Source organism: Halichoerus grypus, chromosome 1, assembly GCF_964656455.1.
Source record: "Halichoerus grypus chromosome 1, mHalGry1.hap1.1, whole genome shotgun sequence".
In the NCBI taxonomy this organism is placed as follows: domain Eukaryota; kingdom Metazoa; phylum Chordata; class Mammalia; order Carnivora; family Phocidae; genus Halichoerus; species Halichoerus grypus.
The window spans coordinates 152,816,919-152,836,769 of NC_135712.1; the positions used below are offsets into that span (position 1 = coordinate 152,816,919).

Here is a 19,851-nt window from a genome sequence, read left to right on the forward strand (position 1 = left end):
TATGCAAAATGAATTCTACGGTCCTCACCTGTGCCGGACTGACAGCAGGTACCGGCAGAAGAGGAGTTGGCGTCTACATCAGCTCTACCCCTGGAATGGGGGGGAGGGGTACTGGTAATTCACAAGGATTGTGAAGTTGGCTGATTTTTATTAGCAGATTTGGAAGCTTTGAAGGAAGATTGCCTGATGGGATCAACATCCACTCCAGGCATTCTGTGATGCCGGAGGCTTCTGTGACCATCTTTAAAGAGACTACGTCTCCAGCTAGAAGGGTAAGGCTCAGGACTTAACCATGTGGGCACACTGGGAGAGGACCTTGAGGGACAGAATGTAAGGCCGGCCAGAGGGAAGTTTATTGACAGTGCACTCTCCCATGACCTGTGAGTTACCATCTTTTTTTTTTTTTTAAGATTTTATTTATTTGCAGAGAGAGACACAGCAAGAGAGGGAACACAAGCAAGGGGAGTGGGAGAGGGAGAAGCAGGCTTCCCGTTGAGCAGGGAGCCCGATGTGGGACTCGATCCCAGGACCCTGGGATCATGACCTGAACCGAAGGCAGACGCTTAGCGACTGAGCCACCCAGGCGCCCCTGTGAGTTACCATCTTGACAAAGGTACCTTAAGCCAGTTCCGATGCTGTTGGGAGCTGGCTCATTGGAGCCGGAGCATGATATCGGCCTACGGGAAATGAGGTGGAGATGCCAGGATGGGCTTGGCATCCTGAGGAATGTGTGAGATGTCTCAAAGAGATGGGAATGTAAAAATGGTGACCAGACAACCCACCATCTGACTATATCCCCCAGGACAGGCCAGAGAACACTCCCTTCAGGAAGAAATGCACTACTGAGGAGGGCCCTGGCATCCTCGAGAAGCCCAGTGAGGCTGTCCTCTGTAGGCGAGGCATGACAGAAAATGCTGCCGCGGCACCGAGGATGACGAGACTCTGGCATAACCAGAGAGGGACCACACAATCACCACAACGACCAGCTAGGCCAGAGTGCAACCAGGCCGTGCCGACCTGTGGCAATCTCAGGCAAAGGCTCATAAGCCACAGCACTTCCAGTGGGTGGGATGATAACCAGCAAGTGTGCTGCCTGACGTGTCCAACAAGGACAAAACCACCAAGAACTCACGAGTACTGCAACGGAAAACTGACTGAAGGGAGGGCTGGATGGATCCCCTGAGGAAGAACCCTGTGATGCCACTCCAGTACACACAATGAATAGTCCCCTAATCCTTCCCCAACAGAACTCAGGTACCTGGGCAACATGGCCCCCAGGCCCTCTGGGGACGGTTGGATCCACCTGAGCTGACATACCAGGGTATTCTGAAATGTAATGGCATTTACCGCTCTTTAGAAGACCAGGGAGAAAAGGACCCACGGCCCAAGTCCTTCTCTACATGGGTCCAACAAGTCAGAGGGCCTATCCTATGGTGATTTCCCTGGTCCTGAGCACGAATTCGGATGGTTTTACTTAAGAGTCCCCTGAACCCACACCGCAAGTCAGAGGCATTATGGAGGGAAGAGCCAAGTGGAAATCGTGGAAGTGCCCACTCCCCACCTCGATCCAAGATAAATCTGAGGCAAGCCCACAATTCCTCCTGGGATGGCAGATCCTCATATCCACTCCGCAAAGTCTCACAAAACATTCTCATCATATCCCTATTCCTGTCACATGTGCGCCCCTGCAAAAAGCAGACAGATCACGGTGCAGGATGGTGGGCTACAAACTGAGCTAAGCGGCACCTGCCGTGTGGGTGTAGTATTATTACTGGAGAGTCAACGCAGCCCCGGCACTTGGTCTGTGGCTAATGTTCTATTCTTTTCAAAACCATCAGTAGAAAGGATCAAAAGCAGTTTGTTTGTAAGCGGGCAGGAGAGCAGTACACATTCTCTCTCTTGTCCCAAGGCCCCCCTGACTGCCCCACTCTCTCCCGTGAGACACCCTGGTCATCAGCACATCCCATGGGCTGTCATGCTGGTCTGACAGATAAACAGCATCATGTTATTTGGATCCAGGGAGCAGTGACAAGTTTCTGAAACTGAGGCTTAGAAAAGCAGCACAGAGTGGAGTGATAGGGACAGCCACAGAAGCAGCATCACCTAAGAGACAGCTTCCAAATGGTGGCTGTCATGGCCAAGGTCAAGAGGGAAAATCTGCCTCGTGGCTCCAAAGTGACCCCTCTCAACACTGAAGGACCTGAGAGGATCCAGCTTAAAGGGCCAGCCTCCTTAGTATGTCTGAGCTGTGGTACCTCTGACAGAAGTAAGGCAATTGAGAAATGTCAGGGGACAAGGAAAGAGGGAAACTGCCTTCAGAGCTTATTCCCCCAAAATACAAACAACATAAAATTTGACCCGTGGGCAGATTCCACGCCTTCTAAATTAATTGGCACGGGAACGGAACACTGAAGAGCCATGGTTTTATTTCATACATGCAGGGGTGTGGTAGCATCAGTGTTTACAATGCATTACAATGCACAGAAACTTATAAAAGAAAAAGCAATTGCAGGCAAGGCAAAGCACACACCTTCCCAAGACCCCTGTGTACATAATGCATATAATACTGGAGAAAAAAGACAGCAGTACAAACAAAATACCCTTGAACCAATTACACAGCAGAGACCTAATACTGTCCTACAGAACATTTTTAAAGTTATTTATTTCGTGTAGATTATTTCAGTGGTAAATAAGCATTTCTTTAAGAAAACTAAACATAATACCAATACTTATGTCACCAAGTAAGGTGAACATTCCCCAGGTTTCCTAATACTCAGGACTAAAAATCATTATATTAGCATTACTTTATGCACATTCCTCAACCAGAACAAAGAAATAAAAGGAGCTCAGTGACATCACAAGTTATGGGTCATGCTGACCATATGAAGACAATACATCTTCAAGCCCTTCAGTAGGACTCTAGTAAAGCACCTATTCACTGGATCTGCATCCCCAGCACCCTGTATGCCCTTTCACTCACCCCAGAGGCCCAAGAGCCTGGAGAATTCCTGACATGAGCTGCTCAGCTCCAGAGTGGCAGAGACCCACCCTCCTAGGCGGCTAGTGCCCTCCGGTTGAGGGACAAGGGATTGAGGGGAGTGGGGAAGATAGGGATGGAAGGGTGTTTATACACATGGGCTTCCCAGATCCCTCAGCTCACAGAATAGAAAGACAGAGGGGTATTTCAGATGACTATACAACAAACTTTGTGCCAGAGCTAAGAGCCTTTCAAACATCCAGTGTCAGGGAAGCACCAGACACCAGACGGGCTGAAGAAGCAAAACAGCCACAGGGAAGGGTGATGATCAATACGGATGGGGAGGAAGTTGTGGATGACCTGCTATGGCATATGCATTCTATTTTTATCAATGTTGTTATTTATTTATGCCTGTCTTGTTCCAAAAAGATTTTTGTCCAGCATTCCAAAGACGGTGGATGAAGAGCGTAAATTACAATGGAGCATAAATTACAATGGAAGCGGAAGGAAAATGGCAGAATGGAGGAGAAATGAACACAGCTTGGGACCAGCTCCCAATCCTCCAGGACTCACAGGCAGTTACAGATTTAATTCTGCCTCCTCAGCTCAGAGAAAAGTACATAGTCTTAAAAAAATAAAAACAAGTTTTAAAATTATAAAACAGTTCTTAAAAGTTAAAATCAGACCTAATTTTCTTTCCACACAGAAAAGAATCATTTCAAGTGAATTTGAAATAGTATTTTGATGGTATTTAGCCTAAGGATAAAAATATATCTTAAACTGCATTCAGGTAAAACAAATGAACAAACAAAACTGCATCCAGTAGATTTCATCCTAGCAATAATATTTCATTGCTATTTTGAATCCATAATATATGTTAAGTAGGATAAAGTAAATAAGTAATTACATTGGCTGTTAGGAACCAAAATTTTCAGTGTAAAACAGAAACAAACATAAAATCTGAGAAAGTTAAGTAAAAACCCTGTAATCTGGGTTCTGCGAGAAATCTCTGTACCTTCCATTCAATTTTGCTGTGAAACTAAAACTGCTCTCTTGTTTTTTAAAAAGCTCATAATTTGCCATTTAAATTGGAAATACTAATATAACTTATAATTTTTTTCTTTCTAAAAAATATTTATTTCCTAGCAACAGCCACTGAAACAGCTTAGAAACGACACTAGCTAGTAACACTTAGCTCCTCTAGCACTTAAATTATGGCCTTTAAATATTTCCCACTCAAAGGAACCAGAGCTCCTTCAAGAAATTACTTAGTCCAAGTCTAGGACAGAATACATACAAAATAAGCCTAAAACTATCAAAAACCATTACGGTATGATACAGAAGCAATTTCGCTCCAACTGGCCAAAGGTGGGAGATTTTGAGCAGCAAAAGATTTATCACTCAGGGGTGCCTGGGTGGCTCAGTCAGTTAAGCGTCTGCCTTCAGTTCAGGTCATGATCTCAGGGTCCTTGGATCAAGCCTGGCATCAGGCTCCCTGCTCACTGGGGTGTCTGCTTCTCCTTCTCCCTCTCACTCTCCCTCTGTTCTCTCTCTCCCTCTCTCTTTCTCTCAAATAAATAAATAAATAAATCTAAAAAAAAAGATTTATCACTTCAATGGACTGAAACACATCAGATATATGAAAAGAGCCAAATTCATGATATTCCCTCCCACCCCAAAGAAGAGATTATTGAACATCCTTGGAGTTTGCTGGGGTATCAACTCTTTATTCTGACAATTGATGAATAAAGGGGAAGAGTCTAGCATCTCTCTTGCCTGTGTTACAGCCTTTTTCAGAGTAACCAACTGATGAGGAGAGTTCTTTTTAGAAGAACCACAGATGATGAAATTAAAAATCACCATTTTGGGGGCTGATGGCAGGATTATATTTCTGAGTGCTCCAAAAACTCCTTCAGAATTCAGAACAAAGGTAAAAGAAGTTTCCATTGTCTCCTGAATATATAAAAGCTAAGTAATCAACTATTCCTGGAAAGCCTTCTTAGTACTCTGGCTCACTAAATTCTATAATGAGTGTAGCAAACTTTAAAAAAAAAAATCACAACTTTGGAATCCCTAGTGGAATAGTCAGGCAATAATCATCAATGACTGCTGAAACATTAGATGAAAAGATGATGAGGAACTTTCCAGTGGAGGGATCAAGTTGACAACACTGGACCCGTGGGTCAGTCTTAGCCTCACTGAAAGCAATGAAGTCGTCCTGCCCAAAAAAGAAAAAAAGTTGAACCTGAATCTATCCAGCCTCTAACTGCAACTTTTATAGGTCTCTAGCTCTACCAGTTCACAGACAATATGAGGGATAGTACAACACATTAACCACCACAATTCCAAAATGTAGGAAATACTAAGATAATATCCAGATAACTTAAACAAATAAATGACATAAAGAGGGGAGGATGTTTTATAGAGTTAGATTTAAGAAATATATCATATACAGTATATGGGTCTTATTTTTAGGTCCTGATTCAAACAAAAGAACTATAAAGAGACATAATTCCTCAAGTAACCAAAGAACAGGGCACCTGGGTGGCTCAGTCGTTAAGCGTCTGCCTTTGGCTCAGGTCATGGTCCCAGGGTCCTGGGATCGAGTCCCACACTGGGCTCCCTGCTCAGTGGGAAGCCTGCTTCTCCCTCTCCCACTCCCCCTGCTTGTGTTCCCTCTCTTGCTGTGTCTCTCTCTGTCAAATGAATAAAATCTTAAAAAAAAAAAAGAAACCAAAGAACAAACTAAACCCAAAGCTAGCAGAAAGAAGGAAATAATAAAAATCAGAGCAGAGATAAATGAAAGACAGAACAAACAAACAAACAAACAAAAAAAAATAGGGAAAAAAATCAATGAAACTGAGAGTTGTTTTTTTTTTAAAGATCAACAAAATCGACAAATCTTTAGCTAGATAACTAAGAAAGAGAGAAGACTCAACTAAAATCAGAAATGAAAGAGGAGATATTACAACTGATGCCACAGAAATAAACAAGATTATAAGATACTACTATGAACAAGTGTATGCCAACAAATTGGGTAATCTAGAACAAATGAAAAGATTCCTAGAAACATACAACCTACCAAGACTGAATCATGAAGAAACAGAAAATCCGAGGAGACCAATAACTGGAAAGAAAATTGAATCAGTAACTGAAAATCACAAAGAAAAACCCAGGACCAGATGGCTTCACTAGAGAATTCTACCAAACATTTAAAGAAGAATTAACACCAATTTTCTTGAAACCTTTCCAAAAAATCAAAGAGGAGAAAGGCTTCTAAACTCATTCTATAAGGCTAACACTACCTTAATACCTAAGCAAGACAAGACATAACAAGAAAACTATAGACCAATATTTCTGATAAATATTGATGCAAATATCCTCAACAAAGTACCAGCAAACTGAATTCAACAACACATTAAAGGGACTGCACCCCATGACCAAGTGAGATTTATTCCTGTAACACAAGTATGGTTCAACATATGAAAATCAATCAATGTAATACACCATGTTAACAGAATGAAGGACAAAAAACACATGATCATCTTAATTGAGGCAGAAACAGATTTGACAAGATTCAACATCATTTGAATGACAAAACACTCAACAAACTAGGAGTAGAAGGAAATCAACTCAACATAATAAAGGCCATATATGAAAGTCCAGTTAACATCATATTCAATGATGAAAGACCACAAGCTTTTCCTCTATGATCAGAAACAAGGCAAGAATGCCTGCTCTTACCACTTCTATTCAACGGAGTACTGGAAGTCTTAGCCAGAGCAACAAGGCAAGAAAAAGAAAAGATTCCATATACAAAAAAAAAATTGTTATGACTAATAAACAAATTCAGCAAAACTGCAGAATACAAAATCAACAAATAAAAATCAGCTGCATTTACAATAGCATCAAAAAGAATAAAATGCTTAATAAACCTAACCAAGGAGGTGAGACTCATACACTGAAAACTACAAAACACTGCTGAAAGAGATAAATGGAAAGAGATCCTGTGTTCATAGATTAGAAGACTGAGTATTAAGATGTCCATTCTACCCAATGTGACCTATAGATTCAATGCAATCTCTATCAACACTCCACTGCATTTTTTTGCAGAAATAGAAAAATTCATATGGAATTTCAAGGAACCCCAAGTAGCCCAAACAATTTTGAAAAAGAACAAAGTTGGAAGACTCACACTTCCTGATTCCAAAAATATTACAAAGCTACAGTAATCAAAACAGTGCAGTATTGGTATAAAAACAGACAAATAGGGGTGCCTAGGTGGCTCAGTCAGTTAAGCACCTGCGTTTGGCTCAGGTCATGATCTCGAGTCCTGGGACTGAGCCCTGTGTTGGGCTCCGTGCTCAGCAAGGAGTCTGCTTCTCCCTCTTCCTCTGCCCTTCCCCCACCCTGCTCATGCTCTCTCTCTCTCTCTCTCTCAAATAAATAAATAAAATCTTTAAAAACAAAAACAAAAACAGACAAATAGACCAATGGAATATAGTAGAGAGGCCAGAGATAAACCCTCATATTTATGCTCAAATGGTCTTCAACAAGGACTCTCAGACAACTCAACAGGGAATGGAGAGTCTCCTCAAGAAATGATGTTGGGAAAACTGGATATCCACATGCAAAAGAATGAAGCTGGACCCTTACCTTACACCATATATAAAAATTAACTCAAAATGGATCAAAGACCTAAACATAAGACCCAATACTATAAAACTCTTAGAAGGAAACAAAGGGGAAAAGCTTTAACACTGAACTTAATAATTCTTTTTTGGATATGACAGCAAAGCACAGGCAACAAAAATGAAAACAGACAAATAAGACATCAAACTTAAAAACTTTTGCACATCAAGGGGCACAATCAATAGAGTGAAAAGTCAATTTTGGAATGAGAGAAAATATTTGCAAATCATATATCTGGTAAGGGGTTAATATCCAGAATATATAAAGACCTCCTATAACTCGGTAACAACAAAAATCAAATAACCTGATTTTTAAAATAGGCAAAAGACCTGAATGGACATTTCTCCAAAGATGATAGGCTAATAGCTAATAAGCATAGGAAAAGATGCTCAATATCACTAATCATCAGAGAAATGCAAATCAAAACCACATTATCAAAAAAAAAAAAAAAGAACAAGTTTTGGTGGGAATGTAGAGAAACTGGAGCTCTTATGCACTGAAGGGAGTGTAAAATGGTGCAACTGGTATGGAAAATAGTAAGGAGGCTCTGCAAAAAAGGAAAAATGGAACTAACATACGCTCCAACAATCCCATTTCTGTGTATGTACCCAAAAGAATAGAAATCAGGGCCTTGAAGAGATATATACACACCCATGTTCGTAGCAGCCACTATTCACAATAGACAATAGGTGGAAACACCCCAAATGTCCACTGATGGATGAATGGAACAAAATGTAGGCTATACATACAATGGAACATTAGCCTTAAAAAGGAAGTCTTGTCGCATATTACAACATGGTTGAACATTGAGGACGTGATGCAAAGTGAAATAAGCTAGTTGCAAAAAGACAAATAATGTTTGATTCCACTTATATGAAGTACCCAGAGCAGTCAAATTCATAGAAACAGAAAGTAGAATGGTGGTTGCCAGCGGGGGGGGGGGGGGGGGGGGGGGGGGGGGGAGAAGAGGAGTTATTGTTTAATGGGTGGGGTTCATGACAACATAAATATACTTAACACTATTGAATTGCACACCTAAAAATCATTAAGATGATCAGTTTTACACTACATGTTTTTTTATCACAATAAAAAGAAAAAGACAATTGACGTAATCAGGAGAAACAGAACATGAATTCTCTACGCAGTTACTTTCATTTAATCCTGTACTCAGATACAACTACTTAACCCTGAAACAGCAGAAAAACACACTTTATTAAGAGGTAGAAGACCTGGCTTTCAGCCCCAGATCTCCTAACTAGGTATTAAATGATGTTAAAGAATTACCTTTATTGGATACAATGACATGGATGTGCTTTTTTAAAAAGTATATTTGGGTGAAGTTATGTTTTCCTTTTTTAAAGAAAGATTTATTTATTTATTTGAAAGAGAGAGAGAAAGAGAGAGTGAGCATGGGGGGGGGAGGGGCAGAAGGAGAGGGAGAGAGAATCTCAAGCATGAGCGCAGAGCCTGACATGGGGCTCGATCTCAGGACCCTGAGATCATGACCTGAGCCGAAACCAAGAATCTGATGCTCAACTGACTGAGCCACCCAGGCGCCTCTGAAGTTATGTTTTCTAAGATTTGCTTTAACATATTCCAGCCAAAAAAGAAAAAAGAGTACTAGGCAGTGGTACATGAGAAAGTACAGTGAAATAGTCATAATTACTGAAGCTGCATGATGAACCCGGGGATTCAGTATACTATTCTCTCTGCTTTGTGAATATTTTTACTTTTTCACAATAAAAAGTTTAAAACAAAATAAAATAAGGGTGAGAAAAGGATGGCTGGATGTTTGGAAAGGATGACAGAGCATTGATTTATTGAGATTTTATAACAACAGTATATTTCACATGCTATTGTTAATTTTTAAAAAGCATTACATTTCATTTTAACTTGTGTTTAACAAATTAAAAAAAAGAAAGAAACAGAAAGGAAATTGAAAGAATTTTCAAGCTTCAAGTAAATGTTCCTCACCACCTCCCCCAGCCATAAACGAACAAAACAAAGAAGGTAAGTGAGTGGGGAACAGGGAACAGGTGCAAAGGGTAGCGTGGAGAGCAGAGTGCCAGAGCCACATCTGCACAGTAATGGAGGGATTTCTGCTGGGAACAATTGCACCTCATCATGGGATATAAACCACGCACGGGAAGTTGCTGCTCAGTATTCCCGAGACACACAGGATGGCCCTGTCTTACTTCCAGGAATAGAAAGAAATCAGTCAAGCAAGGACTTCAGAACAAGGATGAAGGGTACACAAGACCGCAAAATGACAGCCTTCAGGAGAAAGAAGAGACAAAGATGCAAGATAAAAAATAAGGAAGGAAGCTAATTTCATAAAGCTCAGAACACTGATGAAAAAAGATCCAAAAAGGTAGGCAAGTCAACCACCAGCAGCTGCACCTAAGGCTGGACGACAAATGGCATCAACTAGCAGAGTCTGGTGAGATCTAAACAAAAGGGAACAAGAAAGTCAACTGGAATGATCCAGAAAATGGCGTCAGGTCCCAAGGAAGGGAGAGGGTTTGGAAGAGCAGTCACCCTGAGGCCGGGAGGGTGGCCAGCGAGGAGCGTACTGTGGGAGCTGGGCGGCAGCCCCGGGTGAAGCACTTCACCTCTCTGTAATCCCATCATCTGCAAGATGTATTCAAAGAAAGGCCAGGGTCCCTTCCTCAGTTCTGAGTAAGTTTGTTCTCCAAATACTCCTGGCTGCAAGGACGACTGAGCACAAGGGGATACAAAATAAGGAAACCACTGACATCTCAACTCAAAGACAGATTTTAGATTTGCCTGGAAGGCTTGCTGTCAGTATCTCGACTTCCTGCAAACAAGAAAGGGGGTCTTCAGGATGGCCTAGGATTCCATTATACACCAGGAAGACAGGAGGAAAATGAAGAAACTCCCTGCGGCCAGGCCCAGTGTGCACAAGGATACTGTAGCACAGGCCAAGGGAAGCGGACCCCCAGCAGTTGCTGCTTTGACAGATCACCGGACCCTGGCCACAGGCAGCATGCTACCCACTCACACTCCCCAGGTTTGGCCACTCCATAAATTCTCTGGGCACCTGTGCACAACACAGCTCCCTAGCGTGCCCCATGTGATGTTTAAATATTACCACCACCAACATGGGCCACATGTACCTTACTCCACGTCTTAATACCAGCCCCACAAAACAATCTTGAGGTAGAGAGAATTATCCTCATTTTAGGGTGAGGGAAACTGAGGCTCGGTGAGGGCAAGTCATTTGCCAGTTGCTGCCGGACCAATGAGCAGCAGGGCGAGCTTCTCCAGGCAGAGTGGTGTTTTTGTTCCCCGTTGGAGAAAGACTCCCAATTACAAATAAGTCAATGCTGAGCCGAGGTCCCCAGGCTTCTCAGTGAGGCCTTTTCCAACAGGAGAGCTTATTGACTGCTACCTCAGGGCTGAAGGGTCTCTTGCCTCTGGCACAAGAGGCTTGGCCAGCAGGGTGGGGTCACTCCAGAGGGTCCAGAGCCCAGCAGCATGGCGCTATGGTTCTATGGCCAGAGCCCTAGGACAGTGCTGATGGGGTCAGGACGGGGTGAGGGATGGAGAGGAAGGTGTTGGCGTGGAAGTCACCCAGCAGGGAAGGCAGTCCTGGCATTCCACAGCCAGGGCCCAGGGGGAGGGAGGGAAGGAAGGTCTCGCTGCCCTGCCAGAGCACAAAGTCCTGCCATGTCCCCATGCAACCTCAACTTCCCCTGGTAGAGAGCGAACCCCAGTTTCTCACAAAACACACACCCAAACCTGGGCGGTGGGGGGAGTCCACTTTCTTGACTCTTCTTCCAACTTTACAGACATCCTACGCTGAAACAAGCCAACCCCCTTCCAGCCCTGAGAGACCATCAGGTTCTAGAGCCTTGTTCATTCTCTTTACACAGTTGCATGTGCTTGAGTCCTGCCCTCACTTGTCACAGATCCTGCTCCTTAAGCATCGGACCGTGGACAGGGAGGTAGAAGACCTGGCTTCCGGCCAAGGGTCCCCTACATACCCTGTCATGTTGCCAGCATCCTGCTTCTCTCTGCCTCCGTTTGCTCACCTTCGAGGAGGAAAAAAGCAGCTTATCCCTAATTACTTCACCCAAGTGTCCGATAAAAGGAGACCAGGGAGGCAAACCCCCTCTGAATTCCTAAGCAGCAGTACTATTACCAATGCCTACCACTGTGCTCATGTTTCTTTCCAACCCCAACCCCCACCCCCAATCCCCAAGGCCCAGGAGTACGGGCAATAAAATAGCAGCACTGGAGGCCCAGAACAGCCCGAGCCCTGTGCCCCCGCGGGTTTGCCTGATGCCCTCAATAAAGGTGACTCTGACAGAACCACGAGGGAAAAGGAAACATTCTTCTCCAGCAGCCAGAGGGGCTTCCCTCTTGCCTGTCCTCCCAGATCACCTAGCAACACTGCCCCTTCCCCAGAAAGCTCTGGATCAATGATCCTGGGAACTGCCTAAGTCCTAAAGAGGGTTTAAAAACGCCAGTGTTCCTCTCTGTTCTGCTTTCTAGAGGTATCCTTTCAAGCAACCCCATGTTTCAGTTCAGCCTTGTGAGCTCTGCAGAGGAAGAGAGCTTACTCCACATCACCTGGAAAACAGATGCTCGTTCTTACATATGTGACTTGAGTGGCCTCACAGAGACATATAAAAAAGTAACTGGCCATCTACAGAGTGAACCAGCCTGGACTTGCCAGGCAGCCCCAGCACAAATCACTGTTCAAGCCAGGCCTGAGACCAAGCGTGTATTGGCAGGGCTGGGCAGGAGAGGCTGAAGGGGGCAAAGCAGGCAACCCGCTCTAGGGAGGGATGGCTGGTGAAGGGCAAGGGCACTGAAGAGGCGTACGAGGCAGGGCCAGGTTCAGGGAGCCCGCTGCAGGATGAGCTCCGTGATCTCCGCCCTGCTACCCAACCTCATGGGTATCCCATAGTAGGCTGTGCCTGGGCTGACATATACAAACGTAGTCTGGGCCACTTGGTAGAGGCCAGCAAAGAAGGGGTTCAAGAGATAGGCTGCCACGTTCAAGGGGAAGATTTGCCCAGCATGCGTGTGCCCAGAAAGAATCAGGTTAATATCTGGCCGAGCCTGCAGGGCTCTCTTGGCAGCCAGCGGCTGGTGAGCTAGCAAGATGGTGGTGTGGTCTGGGCTGCAGCCCCCCAGGGCCTTGACGAGATCCATGCCGTGGCCAGAGTAGTGCAGGATGTCCGCTTCGATATCGTCCACCCCAGCCAAGCAGATCCAGTCCTCCTCCTCTCCACCCCCCTGCTGGGCCCCCGCGGCGGAAATCTTCACATTCTCATTGTGAAGGGGCTTGACGTTCAGGGATCCCAGCAGCGCAAACCAGTTGCTGACGTCCGACGTGTAGTATTCGTGATTCCCCGTGACGAAGTAGGTGCCGAGGCGTGAGTGGAGCTGGCCCAAAGGAGCCACAGCTGTGCGGAGGATGGAGGCTTCGGCGTCACAGAGGTCACCCACGATCACTGTGACGTCTGGTTCCAGCATGTTCACCATCCTCACGAACATCTCCATCTTGGTCCTGCCCACCGTGGGGCCCAAGTGAATGTCTGAGAGGAGCACGATCTTGAGGCTGTCCATCGAGGGAGGCAGCTGCTGGATGGGCACCTCCACGGTTTTCACAGCTGGGGGCTGGGCGGCGTTCAGCAGCCCAAGCACGCTGAGCACGGCGGTCACTGCCACTGCCAGGGCCGGCCTGACGGCCAGCTTCCTTGTCTTGTCAAGGCTGCCCACGGCCCGACCACCGCGCCAGGCCAAGAGCTGGGAGGCCTGCTCCATGCCACTGAGGGTACACAGGAAGAAGAGCATGATGATGTATGCCCCGAGGCAGGAGTAGGCCGCCACGGAGAAGAGATAGGGCTCCTCGGCCACTAAAAAGAGCATGGTGAAGAAACTGGAATGGGCCAGGGCCAGAAATGCCACAACAGCCATCTTCCAAAGCTGAAAACAGGTGGACTCTGCGGCTGGGGAGTGGCTGAGGTTGCTGACTGTGCTACGCCAGATGTAGAGGGAGCCAATGAGCATGAGCGAGTTGGCAAACAGGGCGAGCTGCAGGCGCAACAGCCAACGCCAGGCCCTGAGCTCGAGGCTCCCCGCCAGATAGGAGCGGGACACAATCATGGACACGAAGACAGTGCCGGCGGCCAGGGCAGCCTTTGCACCCAGGGACAGCTGCCTGAAGATCGCCATGTTCTCTGCTCCTAAAAGGGTCCCCTGCCAGTTCTGTGCGGGCGGGCTCGGGAAGGCGAGTTCCTTAGAAAGGACAGTGGCCAAGCAGAGGTTTCCAGGTCAGCTCCGCCTGCAACCAGGAACCGGCGTCAGCTTTGTGGGATATTAGAGCTTCCTTGTCCCCATTCAAAACCTGAAGGCCACTCATATCTACCCAACCCTCCTTGAATCCAAGCCACTCAAATGCCAGTCAGTTGCTACACTTTATTATTAAAATACAGAGTGGATTGTCACATGGTGGGCAGTTCTCGTTTTCCTACTGATAGTTTTCTGAATGTTTAAAAAAGTTTTTCCACAGAGCATATGAACTTTTTTTTTATAATAAGAAAAACGTTATTCTAAATTAGCGGTTCTCAAAGTGTGGTCCGGGGAGACCCTTTCAGGAAGTACATTTACTGAAAATTATGTTCATAATAATACTAAGCTATAACTGTCTTTTGCACTCTCATTCTCTCATGAGTGTAGAGTGGGGTTTTCCAGAGGCTCAATGACATGTGATGTGGCAAGACTGACTGTTCCCGGCTATCATCTATTAGGACAGGTGCGAAAGAGGTTTGCAAAAATGTAAAACAGTGCCACTCTTCCCCCTCAAGTTTGGGGAGAAATACTGTTATTTTTCAAAAGATATAGTTTGTTAACATGTAATGATTTATTATTTCTTAAATAAAATAATAAATATTTTAAATTTTTCTATTTTAATTTCTAGGACAGTTAAAGTGTGAGAACCGCTGTTCTATATACGGGTAAACAAGGAAATCGTGGAAAGCTAGTTTGCTGGTATCTTTCCAAAGCTCTGGGCCCAGGAACGACACCTAGACACCTGACATAAGAATTCCTGGGGTGAAGCCGGCCTCCCTGTGTAGGCTCTGGGCACCCCCCCCGCTGGATGATGCTGCACAACCGTTTTCCAGGGGGCTGCCCTTCCCACCAGCTCCCCATCCATAAACCCTGATCTCTCTCCTCCCACAACCCTCCCAGATATTGGATCTGCCACCACCCCCCATTTTCTCTGCCACTGTTCCCTGCAACAGTTCCCCAACTCCACCCTGGCCAGTGGTTCTCACAGCTGGGTAGCTCTCCCCCCCAGGGCGCGCGCGCGCGCACGCGCGCGCGCACACACACACACACACAAAATGGGGCAGGGAAACCAGAAACGGAGGCAGACAGAAGTTAGCAAACACTCAATTTGAGATGACCTTTCCCTGGAACCCCAAATTAAGCTATTTTCAGCAGCTGTTTTTCAACTACTTAAAATTTTCAACTTTGATTCTAGATAAATCCATGACTTTTCTCTAAGCACTCGTTGAAAGCCTTTTATCAAGGGATGCAATTTACAAGTAAACGGGCCCAAATTTCCCCTCCTTCTACTGAAAACACGCCCTAGCATCAGCCCACCCAAACTTTGGGGGAACCACAGTCGGTTCGCTAAACGTGCAGAGGGGCAGGTGCCCATTTCAATTACTGCCCACCCCCCCCCCCATCTGTCCACGACTGTGATGCTGACCTCCCCAGGCAGCGGTCTGGAGGCCCGTCGGGCCCATGCTTTAGCTCTGACTAGTTAACTGAGACTGTCCTTCTCCCGCCAATTTTGCACTCCCCCACCACCTCACCTACTTGCTCCGCCGGACCCCCCTCCAGCAACGCTGGCTGCCACCTGCAGCCTATCTCTTGCCCACCCTTGGCCTGCACCGCCAAACCCTGAAGATCGGGAAAATCCAAGCCAAAAAAGTAGGCATCAAAGAGTGGCGAGAAGGGGACGAGATGTCTGAAAAGAGAACACCTCGAAGGAATCAATCCAACGTTCCCATCGCGGGGGCCTCATCTGACCCCATTTTTCTCCTTCCGGAGCGCTCCGCAGCACCCGAACTGGTCAAGGGAGGGCGCCTCAAGCCACAGCACAAGGCGCCCTCCAATGCCGAGAGCTCCTTGGAATCCCCCTCCCGGAAAACTGCAAAGCTGGAAAGGTTTGGGCGCACCTTATCTCGCCCCGTCCTTGCACCAACGGGGAAGTGGGTCCAAGCGAAAGGAGCGACCGGGGCTGAGCACGCGAGCGACAGAGCTTACCGGGAAGGACGCGCGCCCCGCCCGGCCCGCCCCCGACGGGAGGGCCGGTCCACTGCCTGCGCTCCTCCAGCTGCCTGCCTGCCGGGGCGCGCTCCGGGGTCCCAGGCCCACGCCCTGCAGGGCCCCCGGGAAGCCGCAGCCCCCGCCCGGTCCCCCGCCAGCCTGCCCCCCTATCAGTGTGCCCCCGCGCGGGGTCCTGTGGACTTACGCGCAAGCCGCGCGCAGAACCCAGCAGCAGCGGCACCAGCAGTAGAGAGAGAATGCGAACCACCCCCCGCAAGTCCATTCTCCAGCCTCTCTGCTCCGCAGTCGGCGCGCGGGCCAGCCGCTCCGAGTCACTTGACTGAGGACCCGTGGCCTGGCACCGCCCCTTACCGGCCCTGCTATCGGCCCCACGCCTGCTCCGCCCCTCGCTCCGCCCCGCGACCGCGGAGCCGTGGGCCGGGGCAGGGAGGGGCCTGGGCAAACCCGGGGGCCGCGGGCGGTCGCGTGACTCCGGGATAGTGTTATCTGGAATTTGCTGGCAGCTGCCGCGGGGAGGGACCCTTTGGACAGGCAATCAGGAGGCCTGACTGTCAGCAGCTTGATAACGCGCCCCGGGGTTGGACTTTAACAAGGGTCTCCTTGCTCCCTTGCCTTGAGAGGACAGAAGGGGAAGTTGAGACCAGATACACCTAAGCGGAGGAGATAGAATGTTAGCCCTGCGTCCGGGGCTCTCCGCAAGACTAATCCAGGGGTCCGCAAAGTGTGGCCCCTGGACCAACTGTATACCTGGTACTTGTCAGAAATGAAAGTTCCAGGGCGTCACCCAGAAACGCTCAATCAGAAACTCTAGGAATGGGGTACAGAAATCTGCATTTTTACAAATGTTCCAGGTTATTCCAGTGAGAATTTGGGAACCACTGTGCTAGGTTACTAGTTTTAGAGGTAAGGTTCAACCGTGACAAAATTTGAATACCAACCCGCAAAGCACCCGGGTTTGCAGAATTTCTCCTTCATGGTTGGGTTTTGAGAGGTAAGAGAAGCAACACCTCCCACCTTTCAATTTTGCACATGAGTCTCCCAGCATCCTTGCAATGCAGGGAATCTGTCAAATGGGTGTGAAATAGCATTATATCTTTTTACACTTGGGAAGAAAAAGTCTCTGCAGCCTCAGTTAACAGAATCTTTTCCCGGCTGGTTCCCCAGGAGCTCTGAAAATCCCACTTCCCTTCACTGACACTGCAAGAGTCTCACCTTTAATGGAAACTGAGTTTCAGAGGGAAATCGCTTCTATTTTTTTTTCCTTCAGTTTATTTATTTATTTAAAGTTTTAATTTTAATTCCAGTTAGTTAACATAGTGTTATATTAGTTTGGGTGTACAGTATAGTGATTCAACACTTCCATACATCACCCTGTGCTCATCACTACGAGTGAGCTCCTACTCCTCATCACCTAGTTAACCTACCCCCGCACCCCCTCTGCTCTGGTAACCATCAAACTGTTCTCTAGAATTATGAGTCTGTTTCTTGCTTTGTCTCTCTTATTTTTTTCCCTTTGCTTGTTTGTTTTGTTTCTTAAATTCCACATATGAGTGAAATCATACGGTATTTGTCTTTCTGACTGACTTATTTTGCTTAGCACTGTACTCTCTAGCTCTATCCATGTCATTGCAAATGGCAAGATTTCATTCTTTATTATGACTGAATAATATTCCATTATATATATACACCACATCTTCTTTATCTATCAATCAATGGACACTTGGGCTGTTTCCATATCTTGGCCATTGTAAATAATGCAGTTATAAACATAGGGGTGCATGTATCCCTTTGAATCAGTGTTCATGTATTCTTGAGTGAATGCCCAGTAGTGCAGTTGCTGGATCATAAGGTTGTTCTATTTTGCATTTCTATATATATGTGTGTATGTATATATATAAAACTTCTAAATATATACATATGTTTAATTCTTTCCAGCTTTATTAGTTATAATCGACAGCACAAAATTCTTTTAAATATTATATTTTGCTAACTCCTTATTTTGAAAAATAAAAGGTAAGGTTAAATTATGCTATTAACAGCTTCCCTCCTGAACTAAACTTCAGTTAGGCCCCTCCTGTCCTTGGCAGGCCTGCATTGCCTTGTCTTAGCAAAGAATCCTGCTTAGTCAGTTTAGGGAAGATTCCCTGACTCTTGATACCTGATCAAGTTCCTCATCCCCTAACTTTGACTTCTAAGTCTTTGACCTGCCCTTAGCAAGAATTTTCTGATATCCCCTGTTGTAATTTTCTACCCACAACCCCCTCACTCTGCTGGTAAGCTATAAATCCCCAGCTGTCTTTGTTTTTGCTCTACTTAGAATTGAAACCTAAAAAATAGAAAGAAAGAATTGAAACCTCTCTCCCCTATTACAACATCTTTTTTTTTTTTTAAGGTTTTATTTATTTATGAGAGAGAGAGAGCGCGAGTGAGGGGAAGGGCAGAAGGAGAAGCAGATTCCCCGCTGAACAGGGAGCCTGACACGTGGCTCCATCACGGATCCCAAGACCCAGAGATCATGACCTGAGCCAAGGCAGACACTTCACTTACTGAGCCAACCAGCTACCCCACATTACATCTTGAAGGAAGTCTTCCTTACCATTTTAACAAGTGTCAGAATAATTTTTTCTTTCAACTTGTGGATCCTTAAAAAAACCTCAATTTGGTTTTTAAACGCTGGGAGAAATGGCTATAGAAGTCAAGAATAGTGGTTACTTAGGGGGGTGAGGAGCTGAGATTGGGACCCAGGCCACGCAGGGGCTTTTGGGGGCTGGGAGGCAAGAGAGTTTTGTTTCTTGAACTGAAGGGTGGTTACAAGGGTTTTCTCCATAATATAACTCATTAAGTCATGTATTTGTTTTGTGTCACTTTCTGTATCTATTTTTAAAATAAGTTAAAAAGTTATATTTTACTTTTAAAATGTTTCAAAAACCTTTTGTATTGTGTAACAAAATAGCTAAAATTCCATTTGTTCATGCCTTTCTCTTTTCCCACTGGGCATTTCCTTGAGAAACTGAGAAATAGTCAGGGGCTCTCCCTTCTTCTCATGCCTGAAACACCGACTGCGTCTCCTTGTATGGTGAAGTCCTTTTCAAACCCTGCAACCTGGGTCCAGTACTGAAAAGCAAGGGCTTTGGAAGCTGACACACCTGAATTAAAATTCCAACTATGCCACTTAGTATCTATGTGACTGTGGGCAAGTTACTTAACTTCTCTGAGCTTCAGTTCCTTCATTGGTAAAATAGTACCATTCTTCATTGGTAAATTGGTAAATCATTTTACTTCATTGGTAAAATAATATCAAACTCACAGGGTAGTTGGGGAAGTTAGCAGAGGTGATGACTACAAGACATTTGGCACATACAGAGTGTTAGTAGGACAGTTGATGAAGTCAGAATTAGGTCTGTAAGTTAATTTCTTGAGTTCGATAAGGGTACAAAGTCTGAAGATTAAATAATAGTTTTGTATTAATTTATTGATTTGGATACTCACACTGTGGTTATATAAGAGGATGTCTTTGTTTTTAGGAAACAAAAGGGCATCACCTTTGCAACTCTCAAACAGTTCAGGAAAAATGAATATATACATACACGTGGAACAATAAAGCAACTATGATAAAATGTTGACATTTGGGGACTCAAACAAGGAATTCTTTGTACTGTTTTTTCAACTTTTTTCTAAGTCTGAGTTATTGCAAAATGAAGTTAAAATTTTTTTAAAAAAATCCTTAGCACATGGCAGATTCAGTTTTTCCCACTTTCCCAGCTTAGAGGCCCAAGGTGATAATATACAGCAGGCATTCTTAACTGAATTGAGGCACAGGGGTTGACAAAGACCAGCCGCCCAGA

General features: G+C 45.6%; 2 protein-coding genes across 6 annotated transcripts in view; both read right to left on the reverse strand.

Annotated features, from left to right (window-relative positions):
• GLB1 (galactosidase beta 1) overlaps positions 1 to 16,323 on the reverse strand; it is an 83,179-nt gene extending 66,856 nt beyond the window's left edge. For 3 of the 4 annotated variants that reach the window (XM_078074071.1, XM_078074063.1, XM_078074064.1), the window contains exon 1: positions 16,191 to 16,323. In XM_078074071.1, the coding sequence (XP_077930197.1) occupies positions 16,191 to 16,268 (78 nt within the window). In that variant the 5' untranslated portion in view covers positions 16,269 to 16,323. Of the gene's footprint in view, positions 1 to 15,894; positions 16,009 to 16,190 lie in introns of those variants that run through there. The other variant, XM_078074068.1, reaches the window with a different exon arrangement.
• TMPPE (transmembrane protein with metallophosphoesterase domain) lies at positions 8,755 to 16,315 on the reverse strand. Of its 2 annotated transcripts, none has more exons than XM_036085795.2 (2): positions 16,191 to 16,315; positions 8,755 to 13,988 (listed from the first exon to the last, which is right to left on the reverse strand). In XM_036085795.2, the coding sequence occupies exon 2, from the start codon at positions 13,877 to 13,879 to the stop codon at positions 12,536 to 12,538; it is 1,344 nt and encodes a 447-aa protein (XP_035941688.1). In that variant the 5' UTR covers positions 13,880 to 13,988; positions 16,191 to 16,315; the 3' UTR covers positions 8,755 to 12,535. The 2 variants fall into 2 exon arrangements, with proteins under 2 accessions (XP_035941688.1, XP_035941689.1); XM_036085796.2 differs by lacking the exon at positions 16,191 to 16,315 and adding an exon at positions 15,895 to 15,969.
• Positions 16,324 to 19,851: the final 3,528 nt, after the last annotated feature.